We start from the raw sequence: 15132 nt of genomic DNA, 5'->3' as shown, positions 1-15132 counted from the left end.
TAAGTATGTGTTTGTATCATTGGTGGAATAATAATTCATATTTGTTTGTATCTCAAAAAACAGGGTAATCAAGGGAAAACAGGATTGCCCGGTCAACAAGGTCCCCCAGGGGAAGGTATACAAGGGCCAAAGGTAAGAGCAAAAAAAAATAACTTGCATCTATTGTCTTTGTATTAATCATGAGAGTATGTTTAGAGTATTTGAAGATAATGAATAATGAGTTTTTATAACAAAACACGTAATGAGTCAATGTAGAATATATCTGGAAGTAAAGGAGGATAGGTAAAACTACCTCTTATATTTGTCTTTAAGCTATTCATTTTTTATCAACAGGGAGAACAAGGAATTCATGGAGGACCAGGCCCCCGTGGACCTCCAGGAGAAGGACTTCTAGGTCCCAAGGTTAGGGCAGTTCTACTCCTTCTAAAAAATGTTGCTTAAACCCTATGGAAATTCTGTTGAGATTATAGAGACCTGTACAGTCCCCAAAGGAAAACTACAAAATACCTAATGCTGGACAATTTTGACTTCTTAATCAAACTTTAGCTATCAAAATTGGCGTGTGCTGTAATTATAAAAACACAAACAGCTTTTTCCTAGTTCACTTCGTATGTTCAGAGAACACTACAAAATATGAATAGAAATGAGCTCCCCTCCTGCTGCAAGAAAAAACTTACCCCTGAGGTCCAACCTGCTGTCCATATGCAACCACAACTCTTTTTGTTTCAGACCCATTCTGGGTTGTCACCTGGTCATTAAAAAGATGGTTGATGCTAATATTTCTTAAAAACGAATAATGTTAACAGAGACAGCAAGACAAGATTTCTTTCTAGAGAAGGAGGAAAGCCTAAACCCAGTTGGATGTTCAACCTCTGAGATATTGTCTCCCATTAAGGCGAATGTACAGTGCATATACATAGAGCATCAAGTAGACCCCCCCCCCCATGTGTAGATCTTAAGAGTGATGGATATTGTAGCTGCTTTTCTTCACAGTCCTTTGTGATCCTACCATGTTTCATGATTATTTTGTCGACTAATGATAATCTCCTTTAGGGTGATCGTGGTGCTCCTGGTGAAAGAGGAAGAAAAGGAGATAAAGGTGACATTGGAGAAAGTGGAGCTCCAGGGGAAGTTGTAAGTCCATTTTCACTCACAGGCTTGAAGTAATGAATTAAAAACCAAAACCTTCTGTGCTCACATCTGGGACAGAGCAGTCCTCTGTTTTTTTTTTTACATCAGCCACTGGCCATGTAGGTTTCCAGGAGCTGTGATCAGAGCTCATTTCAGGGGAATAGCATAAGATGCAAAAATACTAAGGCTTCTAATTGAAACATAGTAGATCATTTTTAATGAGTTTATAAAGCAAATTCATTTCATTTGGTCTAAATAACACACCCAATTATGATTTTTGACTTTACATCCCCTTTAACACCAATAAAAACTAAGCTTTAGGACTAATCTAGTTTCCGGTTGCTGAAAACAAGCAAAATACAGAATCTTGTGTTTCTTTCAGGGGAGACCTGGCGTAAAGGGAGAAGTTGGACTAACGGTAAGGCAACTAAACATTTAAACTTGTATTGCCGGATATATAGAGATAAGTTTAGTCAACTGACTGGAATGGGGGTGGCCTCTGGGCTAAGTATTTAGAAATCCGATGTTGTTAATACTGAGTGCTTTTCTCATATCTACCACTAGGTGGGTAGTTTTAGCAATACAGCTGTCAGGGAGTTATCACTCCAACTTGCAGAGCAGCAGTAAAGTGTGACTGAAGTTTATCAGAAACTAAGAATATGTCTAGCCCCAAGTCAAATTTCAAAATTAATTATGAATGCAGGATTCTTCTGGTGAAACATCATTAACTGATGCATTTTGTAATTAAGACATGTTTTCAAGTGACATAATTCCTTTAATAACTACTAATAAACCATTATATGTTTTGTCAAATGCAGAAAATAATCTACTGTATTTTATCATTTTACACAGAGAGAAGATATCATTAAGTTAATCAAGGAAATCTGTGGTAAGTCGAATCCTTCCACATAATAGGAACTGAAGTAATAAATTAATTGGAACTGCTTCCAATCCCTAGAAATGTCATAAAATATCAACACTAACATATATTAAACAGGTGGTTCACCTTTAGTATGTTATAGAATGGCCAAGTCTAAGCATCTTTAATTGGTCTTCATTATTTATTTTTTAAAGTATTTGAATTATTTGCCTTCTTCTTCTGACTCTTTCCAACTTTCACTGACCCCGGCAGCCAAAAACACTATTCCTCTGTGAGACTACAATTGTTATTGTTACTTTTTATTACTTATTTTTCTATTCAGGTTCTCTCCTATAAATATATCAGCCTCCCATGTAAACCATTCCCTGGTTGCTAAGGTAATTTGAACCCTAATAACCAGATAACTGCTGAAATTCCAAACTGGAGAACTGCTGAGCAAAAGGTGAAATAATTAAAAAAACTCAAACAATAAAAAGACCAATTGTAAATTGTCTCAGAATAGCTCTCTCTATTTCATACGAAAAGCAAACTCAAAGGTGAACAAACCCCTTTAAGGTATACTTGTCGGAAGTGGTTAATAGTACTGCTTACCAAATTAGTAGTATAAAACTGTTAATACAAGTGCTGTCTCACTTGTGTGTCTAGGGGTACGATGATAATCTTTAGGCTCGTAGTATTTATATAAAAATAAGTATATAATACTGACCAATATTGGTTTAGGTAAGTATTATTATTACTATAGAACTGCCATGGAAATTTCACCTTAAGAATGAAATCTAATAAAATGTTCAAAAAAATATAATGCAATTTTTTGCCCAATTTTTCTACTTGTTGACCATAAAAAATATCTTCTTTGACATTCCTCCTATGCAAATGCAATGTATTACTTTTTACCTAAAATGTTCCACTATTAGTTAACCAATCCTAGCCCTTGCCAAAGCCATGATTACCATGGACGCAGTAATTTAAAGACATTAATATAAATTCAAGAACAACAATAAAAAATGAGCAGCTTTCTCAACTTTCAATGGGTTTTTTTTTCTCAGGCTGTGGTGTTAAGTGCAAGGAGATCCCTATGGAGCTGGTGTTTGTAATTGATAGCTCTGAGAGCGTGGGGCCTGAAAACTTTGAAATCATCAAGGACTTTGTGACAGCTCTGGTGGACAGGGTGACCGTGGGCAGAAATGCCACTCGCATTGGACTCGTCCTCTACAGTTTGGATGTCCAACTAGAATTTGGGCTGAACAGGTTCACCACCCAGCAAGATGTAAAGCAAGCCATAAGGAAGATGATGTACATGGGAGAGGGCACATACACTGGCACAGCTATACGTAAAGCAACACAGGAAGGTTTTTTTGGAGCTAGAACAGGAGTGCGAAAAGTGGCCATTGTACTAACAGATGGACAGACAGACAAGAGAGAATCGGTGAAGTTGGACATTGCTGTCCGCGAGGCTCAAGCTGCTAACATTGAAATGTACGCCATTGGAATTGTCAATGCGTCTGACCCTACACAGGTCGACTTCTTGCGGGAGCTGAACCTCATTGCTTCTGACCCTGACAGTGAACACATGTATCTGATTGATGATTTCAACACCCTTCCAGGTATGTCAGAGTAAGGATGCACCGAATCCAGGATTCGTTTGGGATTCAGCCAAGATTCTGCCTTTTTCAGCAGGATTTGGATTCAGCCAAATCCATGCTCCTGGCTGAACAGAATCCGAATACATAAAATCATGTGCCTTTTTGTCACATAAACACGGCTCTTTAAGCCTTCCATATCCTAACTTACATATCCAAAATAGGATTGGGATTCGGTTAGGTATTTGGCCAAATCCTTTTCCGAAGGATTTGGAGTTTGACTGAATCCGAAAATAGTGGATTTGGTGCATCTCTATGTCAAAGGCAAAATCTAGTCAATGTTTTAGGTTATGGAGGAATGTAAATGATAATGTTCATACTGTTATTTTCCCAAACATTTGCAGCATGAGAAAGGCTTCAAGGAAGGGCACGGGAATCAGTTTCATTTATTAAAAGCTTGAATATGATGTGCAAAAATGGTTATCCAGGAAATGTTATAAATAAATGTTTAATACTTCAAGGATTTGGGGTTTATCTTAAAAAAGGGCAGGCAGAAATCGTTGTGCCTCTGCAGTTGGTTACAAAGCCTTTCATCCAACAGATACGAGAGAGCAAGGTGTAATGTGGAAAAAATCCATACGTTCCTTTTTTTGCACCTTGCTCCCACTTTAAGGAGTCCTTTTGTGTCACTTTAAGTAACCTTTCTGATTCTGATTTGTTTCATCAAAAATAGAATACCACCAATTTAACCAGTTTATTAACAAATTAAAATGTTTAAATGTAACCAACACAGGGTGTGTAGCTGAATGACAGTTCTATTTTTTTTTATTCCCTATAGCTCTGGAATCCAAACTGGTTAATCAGTTCTGTGAAGATGAGAACGGAGCTCTTATTTACAACAGGATTGGAAGTACAATAAATTCAATGGTCATGCAAAAGGGATCTCTTAGTTCCACTCACTCAATAAGTCAAATCAACAGGGAAAGGTACAATCTATACAACAGACAGATTGAACTGGAAAATGAAAAGAAAACAGCACAAACAGAGGAGAAGTATCAACCGCAACCCCAACCAGTAAGAAAACCTAGGTTTCCCTAACCTTTAGGACTGATATAAAAACTTTTATATACTGCGGGAACCACCTTTAGGGTTTTTTTATTACAGCCAGTTGCTCAAGTCTCAGCTCTTTTTCTTTCATTGGGCTGTGCAGGATATGGGAAAAGGACACAAAGACCTGGGCAGCAAGGTGGAAGGGATTGCAAATTCTCTATTGTAGCCATAATTTTGGTCACATAAAAGGGAGCTGCACAGGGAATTGGGCTGGAGATTCCAATAGGTGTCTCACCTTTGGTTTCTCCATTTCTGCCGTACTGTAAATACTCCTGCACAAAGCAGAGCTGTAAGGCCTAGGGAAGAAACAAACCTAAATCCAGATCTGGGGCTGTAACCATTAGATGCATTAGCCACATAACCAGGGCACCTGGAAACAACACATGTGTTGCATTATAAATGATGAATAAATCTTGTTTGTAAAAAGATTTTGTTTATGGAAGGTAGAAAACAAAAACTACTAAGTTCAAAGCACACAAATGGGAAACAGAAGTCAGCAACACATGAAAATGTTATTACAAAGGAAAAGAACCGCACATTTTTATGGCTAAATTGGATCATTTTGGATAACCACACCTATCTGAAATGACCTATTAGTCTTTTTACTCCACCTAGGGCTAAACTCCATGGGAGATTTTGAATGGATTTTGTGATCAGATTTTATCTGATCTTGTCATGCAATACTAGTCAGATGGTGTGTTTTGATCCTGTATCTACATTCAACAGTCAGCGTATTTCAAGGAGGGAAAAAAGATCAGATCAGATTTTATATTGTTTGATGACGCAGCATGCATTGTTGCCTTTCGACAGACATTTCATGAGGGATGGCAATCCTTTTGTGTCGTTTACACATCAGATTTTTCTATCATTCCATTATATTTTAACCCATGTGACTACATGTATGTCGAAGTTTAGCCCTTAGGCAAGTTGCCCAGCATCCTTGAGAAGTTAATAACCCTACCATTTATTTCAGACCATAGTAATTAAACTGCAAGAGGAAGAGGAGGAGGACTATGATGAAGAGGAAGAGGAGTCAGAAAACATTACAGGTGGTTTGGACACAAGAGGAACAGGTACAATGAATTCTAGATTACACATCCTGCTATCCAGGGACTAACCAAGTTGATTTCTTCTGCATTGTTGTATTTGGTCCCTCTATAACTGTTTATGCCAAAAAGTTGTATTGAAAATTTAATTTTATTCAATCTTTCCTCAACAGTAATATCATCTTCCACGCAAACATCTTCATCATCTCAATCATCGTCATCTTCATCTTCTTCGTCATCATCCCAATCTTCCTCCTCATCCACGCAGCCCATATCAACATCCAAATCCACATCGACAGTGATATTGTCACCATCGGGTTCCTCTGTGCTCATTGAGCCATCAGTACCTAAAACAGGTTAAACTAATTGCAAATAAAGAAACGCAACCACTGAATTAAATATATAGATTTATAAACACAGACTCAGACACAAGGGATTTGATTAGCACCCTAATATCCAAAGTAATTGAGCGGGGGTTCAGAATGTTTACAACAATGCTGCTGAATGAATATTCTTTTATCTAGTCCCTATGCTGAGCAGCTGTGCTGTACTCATGCTTGGCATGCTTGGGTTTGCATATGGATGTCCATGGGATACACATGTGCCACCCTTTCCACAGCAGGTGGAAATATGGGGGTGCAAGGTACATTTAGTAAACAAGTCTTTCAGCATTTTAACAGCCATCTAGCGTATACTTTTTATAAAACTCCCAGTTATATTAGGAAAATATGCCTACTTCTAAAACCTATTCTTTCCCTATAGTATTCATCCAGGATGCACGATGTACTCTGATTTTGGACCAGGGTCCATGCCGAACATACATCATTAAATGGTACTATGATAAACAAGCCAATTCCTGCGCTCAGTTCTGGTTTGGTGGCTGCAATGGAAACAGTAATCGTTTTGATACGGAAGAAGAGTGCAAGAAAATCTGTGTGTTCAACGGAGAGGGAGGTAAGTCAGTTGGTTCCATGGAGAAGTCCTCTGTTATAGGTTAGATAAGAGGGTCATGGTGAGTGGGGATGTAACAGGGCTAAATGTTTTTTATGTGCAGCTGGAACCTGAGTTATAAACAATTTACATGTATTTTTGGCTCGTTACACAGGGTTGGTGACTAACTCTCCATTTCTATCTGTGCAAGAAAGGGCCTAGTGTGTCCCCCCTGGTGTTTAATATCCGTATACCTTCATCTGCTTCATTCTCCACTCAAGCATTCACACAACTGTCCATTTTCTACCCCACTTTACATGCCGCCTCCATCTTTGGCAAATCTGCATTCAGAACTCAAATTTGAAGAACTTGTTTAAATAAAAAAACTCAAATTTGTGAATTTACAAATTCGAAAAACTTGAGTTAGAGATTTTTATCTCTAACTGAAAATATGGTTTGACTTTGCCTTGGAAAAATCCCATTGACTTCTTCCTAAACTCACAAGTGTTTACATGCCGAATTTTTACAATCGAGTTTTCTGAGGTTTTTGCACTTAATAAATCCACTTAATATATGAAAGTTTTTGAACCGTAATTTGAATATTGGGAGTTTAAGCTAAAAAAAACTTGAATTGTGGTAAAAATTTGCAATTGTGATCAACTTTTGCAACAACATACTGGAAAATGAATAAAATCTTTGTTCTTACAGAAATCTAATGGAGATTCTGCGGCTATGAGGCGACGGGTTCCTGATCATGAAACTGAAGGATGAAAGTGTTGGGCACTCCTGTTATATATGCTCTGAATGTATATACATATGGCAGAAACACTGACGGAAGGTTGAATTGCTGACGTTTTCAGATTTATCTGAAAATCACAGATTTTAATCCTCAACAATAGGTCAAAATTGAGGGGAATCTGTATTTGACCCGGGACGCTCCAGTGTTGTTCATTTTCTACAGGTCATGTGATCAGATCTCTGATGTGTCCATATTTATTACCTGTATGTTTTATACTGTCCTTTCTGTACCTAGATTTGTGTGCCTTCACTTTCCAAGGCGCATGTTTTTAATGAATGCAGGACTGCAAATTGTGCTCTTTTTAAATGGCAATAAAATGTGATGTAAATTGCACTGTTAATTGTAATAAAAAATGTATATATATTGCCACAGAGCAAACAACCATGGAGAATCCATATACCCCAACTTTGAAGTACAGGTATAGGACCCGTTATCCAGAATGCTCGGGACCAAGAGTATTCCGGATAAGGGGTCTTTCTGTAATTTGGACCTCCATACCTTAAGTCTACTAAAACATCAATAAAAAACATTCATTAAACCCAATAGGATTATTTTGCATCCAATTAGGATTAATTATATTTTAGTTGGGATCAAGCACAAGGTACCAATTTCAAAATCTGAATTATTTGATTAAAATGGAGTCTGTGGGAGACAGGCTTTCCGTAATTCGGATCTTTCTGGATAACAGATCCCATACCTGCAGTACCATTTTTAGTAGCTCAGTTAGCAATCTATAGTAAATAAAGCTAGTGTTACTTAAAAATGTTAAGTGGCTTTGGTTGATTTTGATATTTTTTTATGCTACCCATAACTTATATTCAGCTGATTAGATATTACACGTCGGGACCTAAAACACTTTCAAAAATAAATTCCTCTGTTGTATATTTTTGTATCTAAGATGTCTGTACAGTCTGTTTCACTGCCTTAGGGCAGAGGTACACAGGGAGATTAGTCGCCCAGTGACAAATCTTTGTTGTTGTGGGCGGCTAATCTCCCCGCAATGCCATCCCACTGGCTAGAATGTAAATCGCTGATGGGATGGCATACGCGTCGCTGCAATGTCCCGCACTCACCCGAAGTTGCCTTGAGAGGAAACTTTGGGCGACTGTGGGACATCGCAGCAACGTGTATGCCATCCCATCAGCGATTTACATTCTAGCCAGTGGGATGGCATTGCGGGGAGATTAGCCGCTCGCAACAACAAAGATTTGTCACTGGGCGGCTAATCTCCCCATGTACCCCTGCCCTTAGGTGCTAGCCCTGACGTTATCTGTATACAGAGGTTAAACATTTAGCTGAATGCTTGCCTTCAAAAATTGTTAAGAAGTAATTACATTAAAAACACATACCTCCATATGCAGTAAAAGGCACTAAGTTTGCCCAGGAGCAGTAACCCATAGCAACCAATAAGATGTTTGCTTTTAGACAGGTGACCAGTAAATGCTACCCACTGATTGGCTGCTATGGGTTACTGCTCGTGCCTTTTATTACATATGGGGGTTACAGAATTAGGCTACACACCATGGTATCATGACATATTAGATATTTGTTGGAAAGTAAATGACTTGGGATCAGCACTGTTTTATTTCTTTACCTTATATATATTTTAGTTTATGTAATAAAAAAGTTAAAAATCTGTTTAATCGGTTTATGTGTTTTGTTCATATTTCAAGTTCTTCCTTGTTGATCAACACAAATTTGTTGCTTTCTCTTTTTTTTTTTGGACTTTGAAATTCCAGCATTAAAGCGCTGGTTCACCTTTACATTACATGTCCTATTCCTAGCAACAATTGGTCTTCATTATTTAGTTTTCCAACTATTTTCCTTTCTCTTTCTCTAAATTTTTCCAGCTTTTTCACTGACCCCAACGACGAAAAACTATTGCTCTGTGCACTTGCAAACGTATTAATATTGTTACTTTTTATTAATTATCTTAATAATCAGCCCCTCTCCTATTCATATTCCAGTCTTTCATTCATCAACTAGCAGTTAGGCAGGTTATATATAGGCATTATGGTTGAACTTGATGGGCATGTGTCTTTTTTTCAACCTAATTTACTATGTTACTATGATCATCTGACAATATTCTATGCTTCTTTTGAAGATCAATTTGATGTACAAATATTTGGCAACTTATTGGCAACTCCTCTTTGAAAGCCAATACTTGCCCACGGCCCCTTATAGTTCATGACATATGTGATACAATGTGAATAGCATTGAGGCTGTTCATAAAGAGTCTTGTATTCATCAAGCTTTCAGCCTTGACCTGCCAGGAATCCCATAGCAGTTTGAGTCACAAATTGCTGGAGCCAAGTGAATCCGATGCTAAAGCTGATAATGACATGACATGTACTGGCACACCAGAAGCGATGCTATCCGAACAACGAAAAATAGGCACCACAACTTGCTTTCACTTACTGAAGGGGACACTGATTTGCAACTGCACTAGTGCATCACATGGAAGTTATGGCAGACAGTACTCAAAATGATGCAAGAATTCTAGGGAAACAACAATGTGTTGTGGGTAAAGCACATGGTGGTTTGAGGCCAAATGTTGCACTTTGCAAGTCTGGTTGCTGAAGGAGGCTGTGCATTATAATTCAAAAGGCGGATCAAATACATGTAACAAAAATTGATGAGGATGATTAATGATCACCGTAAAGAGCTTTGGGATATTATAAATAAAGGATAATAACAATAATTTACACAAACAGAATTTATTTAGATATTCGGTAATGATGTAAATATTCAGAACCAATGAATACTGGTACATAATATCCCACCTAAGGAACATCTTCTTCTTCACTTGAATCATCAGAGCTTGTATCCGAGATGTCCCCACTTCCTTCACTTTCACTGCTTTCCTCATCTATCTCACTTCCCTCACTGTCCTCTGTCTCTTCACTGTCAGTCTTTCATCTTCTACAATCAAGATAGCACAATTATCATTTATTAGGTATATTTATGCACACTTAAAGGGGAAGTTAACGTAATAAATGCCTATTGCAAAAACAGTGTAAAAGGAATGAAATTCAGGTTAAAATATTCATCAGTATTGTATTATATTTATATTATACGGGAGGAGTGGGTGGCTTCTTGTTGTACATCCCATCATTCTCAGTATCTGTTGTGAGCAGTTCAGTGTTGACAGTCGTGACTGTTGATAAAGAGCGATATAGCAAGGAAACAGGGGATGGAGCTGGTTCCCTGAGCAGGTTTATACTCCAGTACTTTAAACTTGGAGATTAATATGAGCTCATATAGTGCAGTATTGTTTACTACTTTCACACATTTTCGGCCTTAGCCGTCAGTCCAGGAAGGCAGTCAGAAGGTAACTGGTAAATCTGGTCTTTTCACCTGCATTTTCCATTTTGTCTGCATTCCAACAGCCTTATTGGATAATTGGGGCCAAGTAATTAGAGCCTGGCAAACCAACCTTACCCTTCCAAAAAGCAGTTTATCTGAGGCTGAAGTAGATTTCAGCATTCTGCAGGTCATTTACAGTTGGACAGGGAACCAAGCAGCGCATCTCATCACATTCACACATCCAACAACTATAGACTATGTGAAAAGACAGGCTTCAAGCAGTGCAGACACATGCTAATCCTCACCCCCCCCCCCCCGTAGAATTCAATCCCAAGTTTCCTCTGTAAAGTACTTGTGTGTTTGTATAACTTTATTTATATAGCACTGCTAGTATATGCAGCTCCATACTCTTTTTAATACTGAAAAATTGCCCCTGCCCCATATAGATAACTTATTGGCAAAACTAGGAAAGTAAACCAACATGGGGCCAATGCTCCAAGGTAGGATCTGAATTTTTTTTTAATGGGTTTAGATAATCCTATAGGAATTTTGGGATGGAATTCTAGAGTTAAGACGCATCAAGGCCAATGTCTAAGAGAAGAGATGCCATTGGATGAGGATGGTATTAAAAGAAGGCGGTTCCAAGAGGCACAGAGGGGTCAGACAGGAATATGCAAATTGTCACATGCTTAAGTGGGAAAACAATGTAATGGGGACCAGTGGGGTGAAGCGCTCTAACCAGTTGGCAGCACCCAGTGATTATCCCTTTAAGTTAGCAATTTTTTTTAGTACAGATTGATCTTAGGCACCGTATATTACTAATTGCCTTCATAAGTGGCAATTAGTAAAAAATTAGTGGTTTTTAAAGGGGTTATCTCTAAAGGCACAGTAACCTATAGACAGAAGATGTTTATATTATGTGATACCACAAAAAAAAACAAAGTTACAAGGTGACCAGCTGAGCAGATATAGGCTTGATTTGGCCACCCACAAGCTGGGCCCAATGGGGCTGATTGGGATGATCCAGTGCGGCCTATGGAGGCATATCAAACTAGGAATATATCAACTCACAGATGGGATCCTCGTCTGAAGGGATTTCAATCCAGCTTAATTGGTATCTGACCAGTTTCAGACTGACATTAAAGCACCGGCACTAATATGGTTGTAAAAATGGATCACACCAGCAGTGCTCAGTTGACTTCCAAAGTGCCAGTGATACTGTATATGCTAGTGCCCAATAAAGTCAATGAATAGAAGCCTATGCCAATTTAGAAGGTACTTACTATAAACTGATACAAGCACAGTTCCATCTGTTTTGCTGTACAGTATATACTAATCTTCCTCACATGTCCCAGTTTACACAGTGAAGTTCCCATTTTCTTCCGCTGAAAATGAAAAGTGAAATGATTATTATTATGACGGTATTTATTTAAAACTTGGGCTAAAAAAGGAGGCAAGCTCAAAGCCCCAGCCGCCCCTAGAGGCACAGCTCTATGTTATGGAACATCAATAACAGCAAAAACTCCAATGTTTAAATAGGAATCAGATACCAAATATCATACAGCAGAAAAGAATTGGTCAGAGCTTGCACTGATATAGTAATACTTTATAGGGGTAATGTAGTAAAACATACACAGTTTGCTACAGGTCTAGTCCCATTTATCAGCTTATTAACCCGTTTGAAAATACCCGATTGGTTTCTTTGGGTGACTAGACCTGGCCAAATTGTGCACTTTTTTTTAATCATAAAAACCTTAAACCTATTGCCTGACATTATTTAAGGCAGGTTTTATAACCCAGGTATTCAATTCAAAAACAATTTGGTAAATAAAACAATTGTCGTAGGAAATGTCAGAATTGGGACATCCCAGTTTAAGAAATATATTAACTGTATTTGAATTCCAACAGTAAAAAATCTTGATGTCTTGTCCCACAAGTGACACATTTGTTCTTAAAGGAGTTGTAAACCCAGCCATGATACTGTCCCACTGCGACCCCTAATTTTGCTATAGAAGTTGACAAAAAACACAATAATTATAGATGCAAGAAAATTCTACTGATGAACTATTATAGATGCAGAAGAACTGACCAATGAAAATGCTGGTTCCCAGCACTATGTCAGGCATTTTGCTGTTATCTTACATATAGAGATAATTATGTCTTTTCACATCACTTTTTTTTATAATCACATCAAATTTTAAAAGTTTTTACTACACTTTTCATTACATTATATCTCACCGGGTGCCAGAAGCCAATAAGTCAATATCCAATACATAAAAGAGGAAGAAACAAATCGTTATATTGGCTTTCTATACTGTAGTTCAGCCATGCACATCTAATGTTGCCTACTCTAGGTTTATCTGTTTATGTGAGTGTATTCTTAATGTTTAGTAACACAAGTCATTGCGTGTTCTTAGGTGTTGGTTATGGGGATCTCTGCCCTATAAGGGCAGTGGCACACAGGGAAATTAGTTGCCCCGCAACAATTCTTGGTTGTCGTGGGTGACTTATCTCCCCGCAATGCCATCCCACTGGCTAGAATGTAAATCGCCGATGGGATGGCATACGAGTCGCTGCTATGGCTCGAAGTCACCCGAAGTTTCCTCTAAAGACAACTTCGGGACATAGCAGCGACACGTATATGTTCCCTTTAGATTAAGTAGTATAAACCCAGACAGGGTACGTTTATAATGGGAATATGACAATAGCTCATCACTTCTCTTTCTACCTTTGTGTGTGTGTGTGTATATATATATATATATCTCCTCTCTCCCTTCTTTGCTTTTCCTTTCTGACCCATCTGTCCCTTTGCTCTTGCCCCTTCATCTATCTCCATTTAATCTTTACTTAACTAGGGGATCTATTCCATTTTTATTAAATTTTGCTTTCTGCCTTCACCTTCATTTTGCAATTATTCCTTCACATTTTGTACTAATCTTTTTTTTTTTTAACCCCATTTTACTGTTTCCTTCCCTCACCCCCCTTTACCTATAGAGATCGGTCCCCCCACCATTAGTTCTTGCCCTATTGAGGTACCATTTGCATTGCAGGCAGCCCACACTTCTCCTTCTGTGCTAGCGCCACTATGTTCCTATCCCACCCCTACCCAATTATTTTTCCACTTACTGCCTTTTTAATATAATTACCCTGGTACTCATTGTTCAACACTGTCCCCCACCCAGCTCCTTTATTTTCCCGCCACTTCCTCATGTGTTTTTATCCCTCCATTCTCGTTTCCCTACATTTCATTTGTTTCGGGCAATTCATTCATTCGGGCATTCGTGCCTTTTGTCTTATGTCTGTCGCAGGGTAACGGCTTCAGCTACCCCTAACCCATCCGCCTCCTACCCACCAAAGCGCCAAATCAAATTCCGCGTACCCCCCAACGGAAGTGCGCATCTGTCCTCCCACCGCCCCTGCCACCGAGGCGAGCGTCCATCCACTCAACACTCGCTAAAGCGCTCATTCCCCCGCCCACCGAAGCCCCTGCCCACTCCCAGGAGCGCCTTCTGTGCCCGCCCACTGGAGCTCCTGCCCACTCACAGGAGCGCCTTCTGTGCCCGCCCACTGGAGCTCCTACCCACTCACACGAGCGCCTTCTGTGCCCGCCCACTGGAGCTCTTGCCCACACCCAGTAGCGCCTTCTGTGCCCGCCCACTGGAGCTCCTGCCCACTCACAGGATCGCCTTCTGTACCCGCCCATCGAAGCCCCTAGCCAGTGTGCCCGCCCACCGAAGTGCCCGCCAAATAATGCGAGAGGTTTCAAAACCGGGGTTGGGGTTGGAAGTGAGAGGGGCTATTGCTCCATTAGTCAGCCCCAGTAACTAAGCGCCTCAAATAAATGACCACAGATTTACTTAACCTGTGTCACTCTTATTTATTTGTCAGTGTAATTTCTCCTATAATATTTGTTCTGTGCAGTGTTGTTGCCCTACACAGTGAGGTGCTTGTTGCAGTTGAAGTTTCTTTCACCTTGATGCCCCAAAGAACCCCCCACACACGCAAGAGAACATACAGGGCCTCATATATCATTGAATCATAACTGGGGCAGGGTGTTATTGGGAAATGCCTGCTGGGGAACCTCCGGCACAGACAAGGCTGACAGGGAGTGTGGTACTTTATGCCTTTAGGCATGGGCTTTTGTATGCCATTAGGGAATTAGTATAAATTAATAATGCCCCACACTATACACCCCCGCTGAAGTACTAACAATGCACTTGCATGGAACCCATTTCAATTAATTTCAGAAATTGAAACCCCTGTGTTGCAATTGGTTAGAAACAGCTGGTAAATGTTGTTGAACTGTAACAATAATATTTATTTTCTGCCTCTCACTTTGTTCTTACTGCA

The 15132-nt window shown here is 39.2% G+C and overlaps 1 protein-coding gene and 1 long non-coding RNA gene across 5 annotated transcripts in view; one reads left to right on the top strand and one right to left on the bottom strand.

Moving 5' to 3' along the window:
* The window catches only part of LOC100490088 (collagen alpha-1(XXVIII) chain), a 38967-nt gene extending 31151 nt beyond the window's left edge, over positions 1 to 7816 (top strand). Inside the window, exons 27-37 of the mRNA XM_002936757.4 lie at positions 64 to 132; positions 334 to 402; positions 1054 to 1134; positions 1514 to 1549; positions 1984 to 2020; positions 3058 to 3615; positions 4430 to 4665; positions 5675 to 5774; positions 5921 to 6103; positions 6510 to 6701; positions 7386 to 7816. Of these exons, the coding sequence (XP_002936803.2) occupies positions 64 to 132; positions 334 to 402; positions 1054 to 1134; positions 1514 to 1549; positions 1984 to 2020; positions 3058 to 3615; positions 4430 to 4665; positions 5675 to 5774; positions 5921 to 6103; positions 6510 to 6701; positions 7386 to 7393 (1569 nt within the window). The 3' untranslated portion in view covers positions 7394 to 7816. The remainder of the gene's footprint in view (positions 1 to 63; positions 133 to 333; positions 403 to 1053; positions 1135 to 1513; positions 1550 to 1983; positions 2021 to 3057; positions 3616 to 4429; positions 4666 to 5674; positions 5775 to 5920; positions 6104 to 6509; positions 6702 to 7385) is intronic.
* Positions 7817 to 10177: 2361 nt separating this feature from the next.
* LOC116407734 lies at positions 10178 to 14259 on the bottom strand. Of its 4 annotated transcripts, none has more exons than XR_004220534.1 (3): positions 14162 to 14259; positions 12066 to 12167; positions 10178 to 10398 (listed from the first exon to the last, which is right to left on the bottom strand). It is a non-coding gene; the product is annotated as an uncharacterized LOC116407734 (long non-coding RNA). The 4 variants fall into 4 exon arrangements; XR_004220532.1 differs by having other exon boundaries at positions 14135 to 14242; XR_004220535.1 differs by lacking the exon at positions 14162 to 14259 and adding an exon at positions 13021 to 14128.
* Positions 14260 to 15132: the final 873 nt, after the last annotated feature.

The sequence above is a fragment of the Xenopus tropicalis genome, chromosome 9 (genome assembly GCF_000004195.4).
Source record: "Xenopus tropicalis strain Nigerian chromosome 9, UCB_Xtro_10.0, whole genome shotgun sequence".
NCBI lineage: Eukaryota > Metazoa > Chordata > Amphibia > Anura > Pipidae > Xenopus > Xenopus tropicalis.
The sequence above is the reverse complement of the archived record's forward strand: the minus strand, read 5'-3'. Positions and strand labels throughout refer to the sequence as shown.